The sequence below is a fragment of the Camelus ferus genome, chromosome 20 (assembly GCF_009834535.1).
Source record: "Camelus ferus isolate YT-003-E chromosome 20, BCGSAC_Cfer_1.0, whole genome shotgun sequence".
In the NCBI taxonomy this organism is placed as follows: Eukaryota; Metazoa; Chordata; class Mammalia; order Artiodactyla; family Camelidae; genus Camelus; species Camelus ferus.
The window spans coordinates 5,387,924-5,409,168 of NC_045715.1; the positions used below are offsets into that span (position 1 = coordinate 5,387,924).

A 21,245-nucleotide genomic window follows, 5' to 3' on the forward strand; every position below is an offset into this window, starting at 1 on the left:
CTCTGGGTAGTGGGCGGCTAAGAGGCTCCCTTAGTCCGTCGAACCGCGAGCTGGGCACAGACTGCTTGCGCGACGCCCTCGGGCCTGTCCGCTTGCTCGGCACGCAGCCGTGCGGCCGGCACTTCCTGGGCACCTGCCGCGTGCCCGGGGCTAGCGCTGACCAGCACTCCCCCAAGCTCTCAGGCTCGGCTCCTCACTCGTAAGATGAACAGGACAGCAAACAAGAGGACTTCAGAACTGACGCGAGAAATAAATGAGGTAACGCAGTAGATACTCTTCTTAAAAATAACTTCAAGGTTAATAATAAAAGCCACGTAGAGCAGTTCTTCACACGCAGCAGGCAGTCAAACGCTACTGTTACTACATTCCACGCACCATCCTAGCCCGAGCGGAAGCCCTTTCCTTACTCCTCTCCTCTAATTAAAATGTTCACGTGCTTCGAAAGCCCAGTTCAAGGCTGGCTGCTTCCAGAAAGCCCTCCCAGATTAACCCTTCTCCTGTGAGGATTTTCTCTTACTTGAAATTCCTTTGTCTGGCGTTTGCTTAAACCCAGGTTCACCCAGCTGTTTCACTTAGGCCTTTCTGCCCCACCCCGCCCGGCCCCAGTTAGTTCAAAGTTCCTACGGGGCAGGGACTGTGATTCCTCTTCCAGAAAAATGTTGGGCCCTTCCCTATGAGAATACAGCAAAGAGGAGGACTTAGCTTTTAAAAGTTATGCTTTTATCAGTAACCATTCATTTTAAACATATCAAGCACAATACTTCAGTACGAAAAATGAAAGTTCCCAATCACTGTTTGTTCTAACAGAAAAGTTGAAAACAAAACAAAATAGGAGTTGATTAGATCTGCCTTCTTTCGGTGGCATATTAACATTACATCATCTCTCCCGAACAGTGGTTCTATCATTTCCTGTTTTTTTTTTGTTTTTTTCGGTTTTTTTTTTTCCTGACTTTGAACATAACTTTTAAAAAATCCATTTCGTGGTCTCTGGGTGCTTCATCATTTTCAGATCATTCTGGGCCTAATCTGAAAGAAGAGTTACAGGACTATGACATTTATTTTGTCATTTGTTATACCCTTTAAAGTTTTAATCAGAACACGTCTGACAGAGGCACACTCTGTTCTTTACCTGGGTTATCTGTGCACCTAGAATACCCACTCGCAGAAATTTCAGTATCTTTGAAGTAATGTACTTTTTAATAGTTTAGCCACACGATAAAAGGTTTGCTTTTGAATTTAATGAAATCCGCTTTCTCTAAAATCTAGGAAAATCACCGGACTACACCTTTCTTTCCCTTTCTTCACAATCAGAGACTCCAAGAGGCCAAGGCCCATTCACCAAACCCTCCTGCGACTTCTACGTCACTTACTGGTCACACCTAACTCAGTGGGAAAGCGTCTCCCCTGTCATCCCAGGGTTTCAGGAGACTACACTGACTTCAGAAAGTTAAGAATTCATCAAATTACTTTCTCTAAACCAAAAGATTATTTGAGGAGATTAGCACCACAAAGAGTAACTGTGCCACGTACAACAGTCAACAGTGTCCCCAGGTCCTCACATAGAAGAGAAACAAATTCATTCTGTCACAGTGTATATGTGTGAAGCTCAAACACGTACTTAAGAAAGTGATCTCAGTTTGGTATTAGGAACAGATGGTGGCTGAGTTCTCATTCATTCATTTCAATGGACAAATAGTTACTTAGGGCTGCAGTGTGCCAGGCACTGTTCTAGATGCCGGGGATACTGCAAAGAGAGTCCCCGAGCTCATGGATTGTGTATTTCCGCTCAAGATACAGACAACATCGAGAGAAATATTTAGCATGTCAGGAGGTGAGGGATGCTCTGGACAACACAAAGCAAGGAAGGGAGGCCAGAGAAAGCCAGAGTGAGGAGGGATGAATGTCACAGAGTGGCCAAAGAGGTCTCACCGCTGACATCTGAGCAGAGACCTATAGGGAATGAGAATGTACAGGAATCTGAGACAAGAGTATTCCAGCGGGAGCAGCAAGTGCAAAGGCCCTGAGGCAGGAGCATGCTTGGCACATGAGAGGAACATTAAGGAGGCCAGTGTAGGAACGAAGTGAGGGAAAAGGAAGTGGTAGGAAACAGAAATCAGGGTGGGGCCACCATGTAGAAACTTCCAGGACTTTGGCTTTTACACTGAGATGAGGAGATTATGAGACAGTGATAACAAGAGCCAAGCTACATTTTAAAAGGGTCATTCAGATGTTTAAGTGGAGAACAGGGAGGAAAGAGAGAAGAAATCATAGTTTTTTCTTTAACTAAGTTTTACCCAATTTACTTTTTTATATACTCAAAGTGTGGAAAGGGAAGTTATAAGCACATCTCAAAAGCAAAATAAGCATTCTTATTAATAATAATTTGAGTTTTACTTTTAGTGCTGTGTCTAGAAGGCTTGCCAAGGGCCGGGGAGGGTACAGCCCGGTGGTGGAGTGTGTGCTTAAAACAAATAAATAAATAAACCTAATTACCCACCCCTCCCCCCAAAAAACAAAAAAATTGTGTGTAAAAAAGTCTAGTCAATTTTACACTTCTGGCTTTTCCTTGCAAAGGAACTGAATGTGACCGTGGGAGGTCTGTCCCCAGCTCCTGTGGGCCTCACAAGGCACTGGCTAGCCTGGGCTGTACATGCCCTTACTCAGCTCGGCCACTGACCAGGCCTCTGGCCACCTTCCCTTGCAGGCCGTCACATCACTGGCCAGTTGTGCTTTCTCTTTTTTCCCTAAAAAGCTACTGTTTCATGCTGCACTCCATCATTATCTAACAGCATCACCCATCCTTGGACAAACTGAACAGGGTCAACATAGACCCAAGGAGAAGTCCTGCATTTCTGATATACCTCTAATTTTAAAATCAGTTACTGATAAAACTCCTGTTATTTTATAATCTGACATGCTTAATAAGTACTCTTTTTATCAAACATCTCTCCACATTAAAATGTTCCACTTAATGAGAAAAAGTGATAAAATACAAACACTTGTAATAGGATTTTTTTTAAAGTTAAAAACTCTAGTATCCTGTTTGAAAAGGAAGCTTCATTTCAGATCCTAACTCCTGGTCATCAAACTTTCTTACGGATGAATTTTTTTTTAAGGTAAAGCACCTGCTGATTTTCTTACATCCTGAGAGATCCATCTTGCTCTGGAGATGAACTCTCCTAATATCAAGGGCAACACACATTTTTAAAAATGTATTTTTGTTTCTATTTAATTGTTTTTTTTGTTTTTTTGGGGGGGTGGTAATTAGATTTATTTATTTATTTAATGGAGGTACTGGGGACTGAACCCAGGACCTCTGACACGCTGAGCACGTGCTCCACCACTGAGCTATACCCTCCCCACAAGGGTAACACACATTCATCACAAGATAACCCCTTCCTCTGTGACTCCCTCTCACGTGTCCCGCTTAGGAATTCTCTCTCCACCGCCCACCAGAATACTCAGGGAAAACCATTTCGGCAGAGCACGCATCTGGAACAGAGCAGCATGAGGAAGCCGCGGCTTACGTCTCTGGAGAACCTGGTCCAGGCTCTCCCGCATGGTCTCCCCACACGTGGGAAGCATGTGCTCATTGGTTTCGTGGATCATGTTCTTCAGATTTTCAAGAACGCGCATTTCTCGAAGACCACGTTTTTCCTATTAAGAGAAAGTTTTAGTTTTTAGTACATATTGCATCTTAAATCTTAGTAATGACTTCGCTGGGACGTCCACGCAGGTTTTGGCTGTTACGCTATTACTCATTACTGAAATTTACACAGCCGTCTTCTAATTATTTGGCAATAAATGAGGTCACAACCTGGAGGTATTTTTTAAATTATGAAATGCTTCAGAAGTTGCAATATGAGTAATTTTTTTATACTAGTGTTTAAAAATGGGCATGAGAAATACTAAAAGAACAAGACAAGAGATGGACTCCATGCATTTCATTCTGTACAGCAAATTAAGAAATGATTTGATTTTAAATTCTGTTTTGTTGTTCTTACCATCATATAGCATCTCTTTTATGTTATATTTTTAAAAATCTGATTCTACTTTTCTCTATTAAAAATGGACGGTAAAAGTAATAGTATGTGGACACTTCCCTGTGAAGGAAAGAGTTAACACTGAAGGCCTGCTTGCAAGGTTGGCCTTGGACTGGGGGCCAAGAACTTAGGCCAGCAAACAGTGTAAAACTTCCCGCCAATGAAAAGTCACCTCTTCCCTTCCGGAGTCTGGAATTTTGATACATGCTAGGCAGACGCTTCTGTGTGTCCAGTCCCCAGTAAGAACTCTGGACTCCCAGGCTCAGGCGGGCTTCCCTGGGACACCACACTTCACACGTGTTGTCACAACTCATTGCTGGGGGTGAGGAGCACCTGCGTGATGCTCTCCTCTGGGTGAGGGGGACTCCTGCAACTTTCTGCTTGGTTTCCTCCAGACTCCTCCCCATGCACCTGTTTCCTTTGCTGATTTTGCTCTGTATGGTTTGTCATGATAAAGCTTAGCTACCAGTACAACCATATGCTAAGTCCTGTTAGTGAGTCAGTGAACTTGGGGTGGCCTTGGGGACCCCGAGTCCATCCCCCTTCAGAAAGCTGAGCTTAAACCACCCTCCCACTTGAGGGTGGGCTTGACTTAGTGACCTGCTTCCAAAGAACAGTGGATGGAATGAGAAAAATATTAAGTTTACCGCAGAGGCAATCAAGGTGACGTCGCCAGTGATGTCATGGTGACAGCATGCACTTCTCGATGTGCTGTGACAAGGACACTTTAACTTTCCGGTACTCCTTCCCCAAACTCATAACCCCAGTCTGATTTTAAGAAAAACAAAAGACAAACCCAGACTGGGGGGGTCTGGCCAGTACTCAAGACTGTCAAGATCATGAAAAACAAGGAAGGAATGAGAAACCGTCGCAGACCAGAGAAGACTAGAGGGACATGACAATTAAACGCAGCGCGGTGCCCTGGATCGGATCCCGGAACAGAATGAGGACCGTGATGGAAAAAGCTGGTGAAACCCAAATAGTCTGGTGTTTCATTAGCAGTAATGCAGCGATGTCAGTGTCTTAGTTTTCACCAACGTAGCACGGAAATCTAAGACGTGCACAATGGGAGAAGCTGGGTGAGGGGTTACAGAACTCTGCACTATGTTAGTAACTTACCGCGAATCCTAAAATAATACAAGACAAAAAGTTTATTAAAAAAAGAAGGGTGGTAAACCTGACTATAAGGAAACAGTGTTAGTTCCTGGGGTTTTTGTTTTAAACCATTCTTATGGAGCAGCTGCGGTCAGATTTTTACTGTAATTTTTCATAATAAAAAATTTAAACCTTACACAGAAGTTGAGAGAGAATAAAACAACAAATCCTCACGCACTCACCAAGCTTCAACTCATGGCTGATTCTGTTCCCCTGTAACACTCCACACAGTCCCCTACCCACAACCCTAGACGCTCTGCAAGCAAGACCTAGACAGTGTACTGTCTCCACTGGGAACATTTCAACATCTGTCTTTAAATGACAGACTCCTCCTTATAAAGGCAGAAGACGACCACACCTCCCCTCCCTCCCCACTCAATAATAATTCTTTAATACTAAACATCAAGGAATTGTTCGCATTCCCTCAAATGTCCTCAAATGCTTCTTTGTATTTTATCCCCTAGATCATTTAGACCAAAATCCAAATAAGACTCATACATTGCAGTTGGTCAACATCTTTCTTAAATCTTTTTTAATCTATAGATTTCTCCATTTTTTCCCATGTGATCTGCTGGGAAAAAAGTGAGTCACTGTTCTGCAGTTTCCCACAATCTGTTTTTCACTGAAGGAATCCCCATGGTGTAATTTAAGATATTCTTTTGTCTCTTCTCTTTCCTGTAAATTAGCAGTTAGAACTCGAGGTGTGATCAGATTCAGGTCTTGTTTTTTGTATGCAAGACTCTTGCAGCGGTGGGCTGTGTACTTTCGGCGGGATGCTGGTAGCACTCCGTCTGCATTTATCCACAAAAATACCTACCTCCATAAAGAGAAATTTCCCCTCAGCAGCTACTTGGCTACTCTGAGATACGCTCATATATGCAAGGCAGAATAAAACATCCGATTATTTCCCTTTAGTCACCAGTTTTAATAATAATAACTTTTCCCCCCGATAGTCCCTAAAGCTTTTTGTTTCTATGTTTTCATGCAGTCTTGTGACTCATAGATTTAAACATATTTAAAGTTTTTAATCTTTTTGTCCTCAGTGGCACTCAAATTATCCTGTCTCTGTCAGGATAGCGAGAGCCTATTCGAGGGGCGCTGGGATATTGCAGTCAAAACCCCAGCGCGGCAGCCCCCTTGCTTCCTGGCACGACCTGAGGACCAGGCTCTTCCTGGCCGTCTCCTGAGCCAGACTGAGAATCAGAAGGTCTGCTTAGAGACTGCGCACTAGAGGTCAGCCATCGGTGTATAAGGCTAGGAAACAGGTATTTTTGTAAAAAGAAAAGATACATCTTGAGTTTACATTCAGAATTAAATTAGGACTTACAGGATTTCAATTACCCTCCTCTGTCTTGTATGTTTCTTTTCAGTTCTCAAAATACCGACGCAATTACTCATTTGCTTTATCACCAAGTCGATCAAATGACAATACTAACACTAGAATTAACAAAATGATTACTGACAATAGTTTGTGTTTTTTGGGGGGCAACTTTTTGTTTTGAAAGGATATTCCACTAGGAACATACAGAAAAGTTACTGTGCTTTCAAGTTACTTGGAAAAATTTCTGTGTGGCAATGCCACTGCCTAGAAACAGGTCTGCTTTTTAACATGTTCCTTGGTTTTTAGGGACTGCTCCTTAAAATTTAATTTTCTCTTAAATTATGTAAAATATTTGCATGGCTCCAAAACTACATCTATAAAAATACATGTTCATATGTATGTATATGCATGACTGGGACACTGTGCTGTACACCAGAAACTGATACATTGTAACTGACTGTACTTCAATTTAAAAAGTCACAGAAAATAAAAATAAAAACAAAAACATATGTTCAAAAGAATAGCGTCTGCCACTGTCCTGTGTATCCTATTCCCTCTAGGTCATTATTTTAAAAAGTTATCCTGCCATTGCCTGACTGCTAAGGATATACATTTACATGTGTACACATGTAAGTGTATGTATACACACGCATATAAAAACATATGTGTGTACATATACATGAAGGTGTAAGTGTACACATATTTCAACGTCCTCCTTCCTAAACAGAAATGATATACAGACGCTTCTTATTTCACTCTGAGCCAAGCTCACACACACACAATGAGTCGTCTTTCTCTCTGCGGTCACGTGATCCATTTGTTCTCTCTGTTGGGTATCTCTTTCAGTATTTAAAAAAGTTGGCATTTTTGCCCTCATGGTTATGTTTATACTAGTACCTCATCTAATACTCCTGCTCTCACCTTCCCGCTGCTGCCTATGGGTTCCCCACTACGCATGAGATTAATCCTACATGATGGCTCTTCTCTCTACGCCCTCTCCCTCAGGGATTGATTTGGAAGAGCATCCTTTCCCTCCCAGTTAATAGTCGTAAGGCAGCAAGGGAGCATATTCTGCTTCTCATAACCCTCTTCTCCCCAACCATTTTCTCATGGACTGTGTCCACGCCGGCAGGACACAGAGCCCTGGCTTGTGTTCACAGAGCCCGGGGGGCTGTCTCCCTCAGAACCATCGCTTAGCCTTAAATTGCACGCTGTAGTAAGGGAATATCTACCCTCACCTCTAACAGCCCATTAATGACAATAATTAATTTAAACAACAACAAACAGGCCCATCTGGTATGTGCTTGTTTTTATGCTCATATTTTCGACTAAGTAAGGCGTACTGTTGACACCCATTACAAAAGGAAGATTATAAACTAATATCTGTTTATTTGCTATATGAATATTATTTCTGGGGTGAAAATTCTCAGAGCAAGGCGTAGCACTAATGAAGCCTGGTGTCTGATGGATAACACTCCACAGAAGTACATAAACAGCTAATTTTTCTTAAGTTGAAATGAATAACAAGCACTCATGTAACGTGCTTAAGACAACGCCTGGCACCAAGCAATTAAAAATGTCAGCAATTGTTAATAACATTAGTACAGCTATTGTCCTATTTACATTAAAGATGGAATTCGATTGTATTAGAGAGGAAATGAGAGACCAATGTACTATTTAAAATTTTCAATCACAAAACTGGTCAGTCTCACAAGTTTTAAAACCATATTATATATACATAAATTTATTACATACCGTATGGGATAGACTTTTCTTGGTATTTAATAATCTGACAGTTACTCTTACAATCTAACTAAAAATGAGAGATCAGACGTCAAGTAAACTTCTGCTTTGTCCTTCCTTTTAAGGCATTTTTCCCTTTATCAATTCGACCCACATTCAAATACATCAACACGAACCCTCACGGCTGCTGTAATTACTGTCCTTATTTGGACAATCTTCTTTTTTGCCTCAACTTTAATCAGTATTTCCGCCATCTGTTCCCATTTCTCTAACATCTGATTCTCATCCTCAGCTCTAACATCAGCTCTTCAGTGAAGCTTTTCCTCCCAGCTCGGGGGCACTTGTTTCTGGGCCTGTTCGCTCCGCTGAGATCTCCGTCACCTCGTGCCACGTCGTCACCGTAACTCCACCGTTTCGATTCTTGGTGTGTCTTCTCCCCAGACTGCAAGCCTCCTGGAGGCAGAGGCAGTTTCTTCTTTATTCTGCATGTCTGGTAACTGAACTCCTTCTTTATGATATACCTGGGTATTCAGTAACTAGTCAATGAAGCAGTCAAAGAATGGAGTTTGCTAGAGATGAAGTAAGGAGCTGGGGCTGCACTGAACAGCCCAGAAGCACCTCATAAACGCTGATGAACCGGGTCTCCCTTGTCCCACACGAGGGGCCCTGGCATTTCTGTGGCAGGAAAGGTAACGGTGCAGTGACTTTACCCGCTGACACAACCAGACTGATGCTCGCTGCAAGGGCCCCACCGGGGCCTCTGCTCACAGTATCTACTGGACTTAAGGGAATAAAAGAGCTGCGTAAAGCCGGGAGCAAGACAGTCAACGGTGCTGAAATAGTGACCAACACGAAGAGAGCCGAGAATACCATTACCAGACCTTGGGTAGTTTAAGGAACGCTGCCACCATGTGGCCCTTTTCCCTTCTTTTAGAAATAAAATTTCATAAAGAAAAAGATAAGCGTGGCCATGGGCATTACCTTTTTGAACTATATCAACTATAAACAATTTTACTTTTAAATGTTGGCCAGTTTAAAGACAGGACGGAGGAGACGAAACTCAACTCCCAGGAGGCCGTGGCAGCCACCGCCCGCCCTGCCCAGCCCCGTGCCTCTGGCGGAGACACTTCTCTTAGGGAGAGGAGGTTGTCATTTGGGCCAAGAGAGAAAAGAACTGTAAGTAACGCACCACCTCTTCAGATCTAAACCTCTAAACGCCTTCCACTTTCTCTCATCATCTGAGGGGAAATGCCAGGGTGCAAGAGACAGAAAAGGGAGTCGAGTCTGACGAACAGACAAGCGTCCGGGCGCCAATCAACCCTCAGACAGCCTGGGCCGCCACAGTGTGAAAGGGCCGCATCGAGAACTTTCCAAGAAGAGGAGTCAGGTCACAGGTGGCCGGAGACAACAAACTCAGCCGACAAGAGCTTCTGAGCCCTTCAGAGGCTGTTCTTCACTGACGGCATGAGCCCGTCTCGCTTCACGAAGGTGGGCCCACGGCTGACTTGCTCACGGACGTAGCACTGGTTCCTGACACCATGTCTCACACAAAATAAGTGCTCGAGATATGCTGCTTGACTTTATTTAACAAGCTGACAATTATCATAGCCAGTGTGAAAATTTTATTCTTGAGTAAACATTTTCCTAAGATGATGTTTACGCCATTTGCTTAGCAAATCCCTACTTTCCCTAAAGATAATAAAAATTGAACCCAAACTCATTTGAATCACTGCAAATTCTGAATTAAGGCACTCAACTGGATTTTTCTTGCTCCCATCTTTCTCTTAATAATGACCGTTAACAACATCTGTCTAACATCGACATACTAGGGATTTTTAAATTGACACATCGTTTAATCCTCATAAAAACTCTGCAGTATATATTACTGTTCCCATTTTTAAGAAGAGGAAACTAAGCCTTAGGAAGGCAAGTAACCAAAGCTAGGAAGAGGGACGCCAGGACTGCAGCCCAGGCACGCCCACTGCACCAGACTCCAGGCCAGTACTCCTTCTGCTGCTCGGCCCCGCCCCCTCTGCACAGACCCTGGAGGGCTGAGCCACGCGGGGTGCAGGTCACTCCTCTCCTCTCAGGCACGTGCCCGTCTTCTCTTGGCAACTGTCTTCTATCCCAGTTAAAAGAGGTGTTGGCTTCAAAAGGGGGTGAGCTCTTAACACAACATATCCTGCAGCATAAATGTAGCACGTCCCTCATCATCCACTCAAACCCAGTCCCCTCTGCACAGCCCTTTCACAGAAATGGCCCGTATTATGCACTGAATGCTCAGCCACTAACTGGCTGTGTGACATTCCACACGTTGCTTTCCACCTCTGGGCACGGTTTCCATGAAGTCAGGAGGTTGGATTAGAGAAGCCGTCTTAATTCCAGGATTCTGTACTTTTAATATAAAGTAGACCTTTACATTTACAATTTTTTAAAATAAAAACTATTTAGTATTTCAAATGAACCAAACCGGCAAAAAAAAAAAAAAAAAGATAACTTATGAGAAAAGACCACTGGATACTGGAAAAGCCGTTTTAGTCGAAGCTCTCATAACTGTTCTTTTGAATCATATTCAGTATCTACAGTGCACTAGACATCCTTTCAGGTATTTGAACACAAGAGAACAAAAAAGATTCGAGTCTACGTTCTAATAAAAGAGCAAACAGTAAGGAAATACAGTTTTTAGAGCTTATGGTAGACAGAATTCTAAGATGGTCCCCGAAATCCCCTCCCCTAGTATACACACACCTTTCAGTTACTCAGTCAAACTCTAATCTCGGTGTTGCTTTGAAGATATTCTGCAGGTGTAGTTTCAAATCAGCTGATTTTAAGAAAGGGAGATTATCCCTGGTGGGCCTGACTTAATCAGGTGAGTCTTTAACAGGGACTGGTCTTTTCTGGGCAAGAGATATTGGAAACATGAGAGGGAGACTCCATTTACATCTTTGAAGACAGAAGGGGCCATGTGGCAAGGGATGTGGGCAGCCTCAGGAGCTGGGAGCGCCCCCGGCTGATGGCGAGGAAACGGGAACTCCGTCTACCTCGGCAGGGAGCTGAGTCCTGCTACCGCCCTGTGCAGCAGAAAAAGGGCTCTGAGCGCCACATAAAAACAGAACCTGGCCAGTTCCTTGATTTTAACCTTGTAAGACCCTGAGCAGAGTATCCACCATGCTGTGCCCAGACTCTATTCTCACTAAGGAACTGTTAATAATTTTTGTACAGTATGATAAGGGAATAGTCTCTGGTTAATATTCTGTGTGGGGGGTAATCATTCTTATCCTAACCATGATGACAATAATGATGCCAAACGTAACCAGCAGTTATTCCCGGGTGCTGGGCAATGTTCTAAGTTACACACATCTTTAACCTTCACATTAACCCTGGAAAGCAGGGATTATGCAGATTTCCAGTCTGTGGAACCTAGAAATGGAGTCTAACGCCGCAGCTCCACCTTGAGGGCTCTGTACTGCAGGCTTCCCTTACTTTCGAAGGGTTTATGGAAAGGTTCCCTCCTTTTGGCAGGATTAGACTTCCTGCTTGGTTGGAATCTCATTTGAAAATAAAACCCCAACCTACATAGAATCACAAAATTGTGTTAACACCATTTACCATCTACCCAACAGCAGCCTGGGGTGTTACTCTTCAGGGCACAGTGAACCCACTGTGCAGAGGCAAAACCAACAGCACAGGAAACAGGATGGTGGGCTGGTGCAACAGCACTGTTGGGACACAGCATACAAGGCAGAGCACAGATGGTAAAGCTAGAAAGACAGGGGTCAGGTCACAGAAGGACGCTCGGACTTTGTCCTCTAGACAGAAAAGGGTATCAGAGGGTTTTCATAACAACGGTGCACTCTGGCAGCCGGATGAGGACCAGACTTGACCGGGCTGATAGAGCAGGCACACCAGTCAGAAAGGACAGAGATTTATGCTGTAGCGTCTAGAAGACTTGGTCGCTGGACGTGACCTACACGGGAGGGAAGAGCCCAGGATGATTCTCAGGTTTTAACTCAAGTGCTTCGGGTAAATGCTGATGCCCCAACTGAGGGAAAAATACAGAAAATCGGTCGGGAAAAGTGACCCATCTGTCTCTAGAATCTTTTTTTCACTAGATCTCATTTTACAGATGAAACAACTCAGATTAACAGACGTTAAATAGCCCAGAGGCACCAGAACTGCAGCCTGAGGCTCTTGCCGTCCACTCCCTCTGGCAATGTCAACGCTTCTCAGTAAGTTTTACTTTGTGTATCTTATGGACATGTGAACAGAAACCAGAGATTTTAAAACTAGAGAACTTCCCTTCCATATATTAACGCACTAACAATTAGGATAGGATTTTTACAAAGTAAGTTTTAAATACTCACTTCAAATTCTTTCACAAAATAACGGGTTTCACCTTGGATGACAGGCCTGTGATCTAAAAGCCTTGAATGGATTTCTCCAAGATCTGTAAAGACAAAATGAAATTCTCGGTCAGTCCATGCTAAGTGGCATCCTCTCTAGCTTGTTTTACTCTTCTCCTTCCCCATAAACATATGGAGGTTAAAATCTAATCCAGGCTGTGGATTAAGAGGAAATCTCACTGACACAACATTGTAAAATAACTATACTTAAAAAAAAATACATACATACATGTATATGTATATGTATGTGTGTATATATATATATATATACACACACACACACACAAATTTTTTTAAAAAGAAGAAATCTCATTCACTGCCAATAAACTGGTATAAGTAGTTCTGAGAACAGTTAGCTAACACCTAAGAAAGTTGAAGACATGTATACCTAGCAACGTCATACCTAAGTATGTGCCCTGGGAAAACTCTTACACAAATGAAAGAGACGTTTATAACGCTTACTACAGCATGAGTGTAACGTCAAAAGGAAAAAAAGGAAACAACCTAAACATATACCCATAGGACGGATATTATAAACCAGTGAAATTATGGATATTACAAAGTAAGATGAAAATGAATACACTGTAGTTACATTTATTAACATGGATAAATCCCACAAATATAATGTTGAGGCAAAAAAAAAGTTTCAGAAGGATAAAGCCATTTATATAAACTTTAAAAATACACAAAATGACACTTCCTTTTGGGAAACATACAGAAGCAATAGAACTATAAAGAAATGCATGAGAGTGGGGAGGGTACAGCTCAGTGCTACAGCGCATGTTAAGCATCCTTGCTTGTCTTGGACAATTTCAACACTCGGTCATATCTCTCTACAACCCACTCCATATACTGTTAATGCTCATTCTTCGCAGGAGAGGAGGCCCCTTTGTACCCGCAGATTTTGCACTTAACAAATTCATTTTATCAAGTAGGTAAATTCACAAATGCACATTCTGCATGACAAGGCTGCTCCATGTCTGCTGAGGGCTCTACTTAAAACACAGATCTAACCACATGACTCTCGCGCTCACTACTGTTCCACAACAATGTGGAACATTCAAGAAAAAGTCCAATCTCCTTTAAAAGGCAAGAAGTCTTCTTTGGTCTGATTACCAGCAGACGCCATCTTTAGAAATGTGTGGTTCCCAAATATGCCACGCTGCTTCAGGCCTCCGTTCCTTTGCTTACGCTGTTTCCAACTAGGTCCCAAACTACCTTTGCCCTCTTTTCTCAACTGCTAACACTTTATTCTTCAAGGCTCAGATCGGACATTGCATCCCCCAGGGACCCCTCCCCCTTGTCTCCTAACACCCACTCACAGGCCAGAAACCCTCAGAGCCTCAGGGGCATAAATAATGAAGTCATCTTATTTATTTCCCTTCACTAGACCCTGGCATTAAAACTCAACAAATACCTTTTCACCGCTGATGGTCTTCAAGTAAGATAAACTAAAAATAGATTTTTCAGAATGAAAAGAGTAAATGGTTCCACCAAAAAAGGCAAGGAGGTTCTAAACATACTGTCAATTATAGCTCAATTTTGGATTAACTTGAAAAACTTCCTTTGAATTATCTCCTTTTAAAAAAAGTACTACATCTGAAACTAATACTGTAAATCAACCATACTTCAACTTTAAAAAATACTACATCAAAATCACAAACTTCTGTGTATCAAAGGACACAATCAATAGAGGGAAAAGGCAACCCACGGAATGGGAGAAAATAAATGCAAATCATATCTGAAAAGGGGTTAATATCCAGGCTATAGAAAGAACTCAACAACAATAACAACAACAAAAAAACCCACCTGATTAAAAAATGGGCAAATGACTTGAATAGATATTTCACCAAATAAGACATACAAACGTCCAATAAGCACATAAAAAAATGCTCAGCCTCTGACCTCTACACACAAACACACACACATACACAAAATGAAATACCTGACTAGTATTCAGCTTTAAAAAGGAAGGAAATTCTGACATGAGCTACAGCACTGATGCTCCGTGAAATAAGCCAATCACAAAAGGACAGGCCTGATTTCACTTTATATAAAGTACTTAGAGTCATTACATTTAGAAACAGCAAGCAGAATGGTGGCTGGGGGAGGCAAGTGGGGAGTTAGTGTTTAATGGGTACAGGGCTTCAGTTTGGGAAGATAAAAAGGTGACGGAGAAGGACGGTGGTAAGTGGCTTCACAATAATGTGAACGGACTAACGCCCCTGAACTGTACTCTTAAACAAGATAAACTTCCTATTATGTGTATTTTACCACAATTTTAAAAATTCTAGTTAACAGCTCACTGTTTGCACAGATAAACAATTACAAATTAGCCCTAACACCCACGCACCACCCTCGAACTCCGTATTAGACTTAAGAGACAACCTTAAGTCTCCAAACATCTGACAGATACGGTTATAAAAGAAACAGACAGCAACATGAGGATGCCACTCCCCCGGCAGCGCTGAAGGACGGGAATCCTAGCAAAGGCTTCAACACTGCAAGGCGGTGGGGCTGCGGGGTTAAGCGAGGATGGAGATGAGAAAGCACAGAACCTAACTGGCAAAGACCTTCCTGCAGGAAACGGGGTTGAGAGCTTGGGGAATCAAACGAATTCGGGTTCTGTGAGAATCCAGGATGTAACTAGGTTGTAATCCTCCCCTAGCCCCCGAACCGACAGGACAAATGGTCACGCAGTGTCCGGTGCTTAGGCGTTTTAAGATGCTTTCTTACGCCCTCTCGCTTACTCCTGGCACGACCCAGGGGCAGAGAGGGTCAGCGCGTGGGCAGAGCGAACGACTCCGTTACACGGCTCTGAAGCGACCTGCCCGAGGCCGCGGGCCCTTGCTGACTCCCGGGCTCACCGCCTCACTCGGGGGTCGTGAGCCCCAGTCCACGCGGCTCCGCGCGGGGCCCGGGCTGGGGGAGGGGAGAGGGGCGGCCCCCACGCTCCCGACCGCGGCTTCTACGGGGAAGTAGGAGGGGCTGGGCCGCTTTGCCGCTCCTGGGAGGCACCTGGCGCGGGGAAGCTGGCGGGCCAGGCAAGGACCCCCCCATCCCCGCCGACTCCCCGCCACAAACGCGAGGCCGCGCGAGACCTGGGGGTCCACCTGGGGCTCGGCCCCGGGTCAGAGGGCGCCGCCTGGGAGGTGGCGCTGGGCTGGGGTCCACCAGGGCGGTCCGTACCCTTGATAATGACGTGCGCTGGCGAGCCTGGGGTCCCCAGCGAGTCCCTCTTCTTGCCGCCGCCGCCCGGGGCGGCTTCACAACCCACGGGGGTCTCCGTTCCTCCGCCACTCATCCCGACCGACTCCGCCCACCCGCGGCCGCGCTGCGCCTGCGCAAACCTGCGCGGCCAGCTTTCCAGGCGCGGTTGGGGGTGGGGCGAGGTCAACGTCATCAAAGGGCGTCGGGGAAACTGAGTCTGCGCAGTGGGCGGTTCCTGTAAAGCCCCTGTGGTGGCCAGCGCCGTGAAGGAGCGGAAACCGATTCCGCCATGCTGAATTAGGGCAGGTCCGCCGGAATAGAAAGTTAGAGCTCAGCTTATTCCTCCCTAAACCTGCTGGAGTTAATGGTGGTTTATAGAGTTTGGCGAAGAGGGGATCCAGTCGCAGAATAATATTAATAATAGTGGTGTAAATCTGTTATCTATATTATTACCTGCCACCAATATTTTATAGAGGATGTGGACGGGCTTGCATTGTCACATTCAGTCATCATAGCCACTCCGGGGAACGGATTTGTCGTTTCTTTCTAACAAATGAAGAAACAGAGATTAAGTCATTTGCCCGGATCACTTCTCAGACTCACTTATGCCCCTGTGAAGAGGAAACTTATCTGTTCCTGGCATTTGTATTTAAGAAATCCCAGCCAGTTGTTACATGGGCTAAGATAAAATGCACGTAATTATGGAAGGGGCCGTTTTGCTAGGCTGCTTTGATCTGTAGTCATGAAGAGACAACTACGATGCTGCCATGTATCTAGTGCTGCTATTTGGTAAACTCCATAAAGTTCATCTTATAATCGCAAGTCTTCGTGCCTGTTCAAAGGACAGGCGGTGCAACTTGGCAGTGGCTCCTTCATCTCCCGTGTTCATCCAGGGGTTCTTTCTAAGAATCGTGTGTTAGTCTCTCCCATTCTCCCTCCTCTCTTCCTGCACAGTCCTTACCCTCAAGGATCTCACAGTCACCAACATTTACAACCTGGGGCCTCTAAATGATAGGTTGTAGAAAGATGCAGCACACATGTGGGGCATCTAGGGGGTGTGAGGTGGCCAAGAAAGTCTCAGAGGAAGTATACTTTGTCCTCAGTCTGACATGAAGAAATGTTAGCCAAGTGGGGTGTGGTGAGGATGGAACTTGAGGTTTTCTAGCAGAGGAAATAATAAAGAGGCATAAAATAGATGAATTAGTAAATAGAATGTGAGCTTGGTTAATTGCAAGTTGTTGGGTCTGGCTTTTAACCTTTCAAGCCTTATTTTCTCGTTCCTCACTTTAGCATCAACTTCTAGAAAATGTAATTATTTTTAAAGCCCTTCATTATTCTGTCAAGATATTGACCATCTCCAAAGCCATAAAGATCCCCATAGCCACTTTTTGTAAACTTTTGTAATGTACCTTCCTCCTTGAACCCACCCTAACCTCTGACAACCTATGATGAATCCTCCATTTCTAAAATTTTGACATTTCTAAAACATTACATAAATGGACTCACACTGAGTACTTCTCCTATGTTTTAAGAATAGCTGTTCTCAACTTCACCGTACACCCTCTGTTAGATCATTTTTCAGAGACTCAGTATCAAACACTTCCAAACCATGGAATTGTAAAAGGATTTTTCCCAATTATTATGCTTTTTGAGAGTCAAGATGTCCAAAACATGAAAATAATGCTAACTCAGTAGAAATAAATTTCTGACTTCAGGGTACATTATTTGCTAACTCCTTGTTGAACCTTATAAAATTAGAAAATAAAAATAAAATGTGTGTTTAATTACATGCATCTTGAGGACAACATTGAAGTCCATTCCCTCGTATAAGCCCACCAAGGGTAAGCATACTGGGGGGGGGGGGCCTAAATTTATTCTGCTTTTTATCAGATCTACTTTATGAGATTTCTTCTGGAATATTTTCTATTTATACTTTTTTGTTTAACCTATTTCTTATTTTTAAATTTCTGTTTCTTTTTTCTTTTTTGGGGGGGTAATTAGTTTTTTTTTAATTTTTTTTTTTAGTGAAAGTACTGGGGATTGAACTCGACCTCATGCATGCTAAGCATGCGCTCTACCACTGAGCTCCACCATCCTAACCTATTTTTAAAGCAGGTTAAAAAAATTAAAAATGGAAGAAACTGATGAAAATAAAGGAGGAGAAAAGATTAGGTGGTCTTTTGGGGTTAAGATACTAGATATTACTGTGTATTAATCTTATGAAGTTTTGGAAGTGCATATGGCACCCGAGGCCCAGAGGCTGCATGGTGTGAAATGACACCCTGGATATTGGCATCAGCTGTCTTCTCGGCAGCAACTTTATTGTCCTGGACTGAACCTTCCTGGACGGAATCCTGCTTGTTCCCCGTACAGCTGCTTCTGGTGTACTCCATCACTTGGAGAACACGCAGTGCTTTACCATAGGGGGCTGCTATGGGGAGAAACTGTGCTCCTGTGACAGAGCCATCCAGTCAGAACACAGGATGCTACGATACTACACTGGTCCCACCTCCAGAAAGTTGGACTCAGGTATGCCAAAAGACCAAAAGGTTTTGGATGAATACAGCTGCTCTATGACTGTTTGTCACAGAAGCTTTGGACAGGTGTCATAGAGTGGTTTTCATGTTGTGGTCACCACAGTAGACCTCATGGATCAGAACCTCAGGTGGGGACCCAGCAGTCTGTGTTTGGAGAAGCCCCAGGTGATGACCACACAGTGCTGAAGTCTGACAACCACTGCTTTCTGGCAACATCTGTTACCCATCCCCAAACTTCTGATGATGACCTTCATTCACTTCTAGAGTTCTTTTATGCAAGTGACAAGGCTTAAGTCAAATGCTGAACAGTCAGGCACTGAAAAGCTGGTGAGGCTAATCAGAGGGTTAGACATCTCTAACAGCCTTTAAGACAAGGGGTGTGTGTGTGTGTGTCTGTGTGTGTTTGTGTTGCAGAAGGTTGGAAAAAATGGGGCAGTGGAGGAAGGACAAGCCGAGTTGCATGAACAGACTAGTCCGTGGACTTCTCCAAAGGAACTTGGGAATTTGTAACCAGATGGCGGGAAGTTTGTGGCCTTGTTCAAAGCAGGCCTGCAGCCTCACTGTTTAGAGCGATGCCTTGTCAAATTAGTTGTGTGGCTACTGTGTTTCAAGCTTAACTTGGACAGACAGGCCTGCCAGGCACAAATTTCTCAAGCAGATGATGTGCGGGGGGTAGGGGTGTGTGTGGCAAAAGTTATCCCCTGCAAGACTGTGAGGACAGATGACCCTCAGCAGAAATGGGAAGTCAAGCCTGCAGGGTCCCTGATGCAGCGGGCTAGCCCTAGGGACCCAGACTCTCTGGAGGGGAAGAGACAGCACAGATAAGCGTCACTTAACTCGCCAGGCTGGCAGAGCGCGAAGCCTTCATTCCCCCCACAAAGGAATGGAAGTTTAAAGGATTAAAATACTCCTAAAGGAGTCCTGATAGTGGAAGGAGAAACCCTTGAGACTTAATAGGCAAAATGGCCAGCATCTCAGATTCCCCTACTTCCTGTCTGCCCTCTTTTGGCCTCTCTCGTAAGAGAAAGATGAGTTTTGCTAGATTAGGTAGCAGCTGGAATTAGTTTTACTCGCCAGCGGTGTGGGGCATAAAGGCAGAGCCTGCAGGGATGTGGGCTCCAGCAAGTAATCATTACTGCAGAACAAAATTCACCATCTTATCTTTGATGTGTCTGTATGTAACCCTACAGCTGGGCTCCAGTGCTATAAATCCAGCGTGGAAGACACGGAGCAGTGGGATATAAAGCCCCCTGTGTATCTAAAAGCTCTGCCCAGCAAGAAAGATATACAGCGGTGACTTTCTCCCCATTGCTTTTGCAATAAAATTCACCCAGAGCTCCAGGAAGAGTTGGGAGGCAATTCAGCATCAATAAATCAAGACTAAAATTAAGATGGCCAGATATGTCACAGCCACTCAGGTGTACGGAGAATTTGAAATTTAGTGCCCTGGTAATGGGTAGGGGCAGGTTATGTAATTACAGAGAAGAAGAAATACTGCTCTCTGAGGTTAAAAAGCTTAATGCAGGAATCCATTAAATCACCTCATCTCTGCCAAAGCTGGATTAATATTAAAGTTTGTGTAACATCTGGCATTTTTTTAATGAAAGGAATGAAGTCAAACGTTAGGGAAAAAATATATAAGTGAAAAAGCTGTACTTCACAATTTTGATGACTTGTCAAATAGTTGTGTGTATTATCTTTCCGTGGGATGTACACGTGTGTACCTGACTGTAAGAGTTCCATTCTTTCCGACAATACCAGAGGAGACCAGAGAAGTGTTAGGGGAGGGAGTAATTTGCAGCCCTGAAACTTCAGGTGGAATGCTCACAGCACACCCAGGGGGGCAGCGGTCCGCAGGGACAGTCAGACAGGCCCGCCTCTGTGGTGGACGGACAGACTCCCCAGATTCACTTGAGCCCTTGAGTCTCTGAATATACAAATACGAGTTTCTAGTTTCTAATAGAAAGGCTCCTTTATAAAATTAAAAATGCTCCCAGTAGCAATGTATTTCTAAATCCAGTCCTGTAAAAACTGTCTTGGTCTACTACAGTAAACTCACGCTCTTGGCCTATTGAATCTCTAGACTCAGTAACATGAAGGGCAAAAACCCGGTGGGATGGGAAGAGGGGCGGTGAGGCATTCTTACAGAGAAGCCTTTACTGAGTGCCAGGCTGCAGGATGGGCTTTTCCACATACATCGTCCCAGCTCATCCTCATGACTTAGGTCTTATGCTTTATCTTTACATTTTATTTTTACAGATTAAGAAAATGTGGTTAACTGATTGGCTTCAGGGCACACTGCTGGTAAGTGATAAAAGCACGACTCACCCAGAGGGATGTGTATTTCCCAAGTCTCCGCTCTCTGCACTTGGACTCTGAGCTGTGTAGCTCCGGAGACCCGCATCAGCACCCGGATATTAAATAGCGAAGCGCTCAAGGACTCCTGTCTTATTATTATTTGTAGATATAATTGATTACTTGATTATTTACTTACTCAAACATCGACTATTTATTTACTCAGCTGGTAAGAATTAGAAATTGTATAGATTTTAAAATAAAGGATCTCTTCGTTCTCTACAGAGAGTCAACAGCAGCCTTTTGATGTTGGCTTTTAGTTTGGAAAAATCTGGTAGTTATCAAGTCCAAAATTAGTGGGAGAGAGGGAACGTCCCATTGCTTTTTAGCTACTGCACCTTCCAGCAGGACAACCACCACCGAAGAACCATTAACTCAAGGGAATGTGTCTTAGTCCAGCCCCCGCCAGGGCAGTGCAGTAGTTAGTTTCACCTCAGTGAGTACAGACTACAGGAAAGAAAGAAACAAACAAAAAAGG

The 21,245-nt window shown here is 43.9% G+C and overlaps 1 protein-coding gene across 3 annotated transcripts in view; it reads right to left on the bottom strand.

Moving 5' to 3' along the window:
• Window positions 1–16,037, bottom strand: part of BLOC1S5 (biogenesis of lysosomal organelles complex 1 subunit 5) — a 53,391-nt gene extending 37,354 nt beyond the window's left edge. For 2 of the 3 annotated variants that reach the window (XR_004313399.1, XM_032462470.1), the window contains exons 1-3: window positions 15,855–16,027; window positions 12,627–12,709; window positions 3,528–3,657 (exon numbers count right to left, since the gene is read on the bottom strand). Coding sequence is in view for 2 of the 3 variants with exons in the window: in XM_032462470.1 (XP_032318361.1) it covers window positions 3,528–3,657; window positions 12,627–12,709; window positions 15,855–15,969 (328 nt within the window). In the remaining variant the exon portion in view is untranslated. Of the gene's footprint in view, window positions 1–3,527; window positions 3,658–12,626; window positions 12,710–15,854 lie in introns of all 3 variants that reach the window. The other variant, XM_032462471.1, reaches the window with a different exon arrangement.
• Window positions 16,038–21,245: the final 5,208 nt, after the last annotated feature.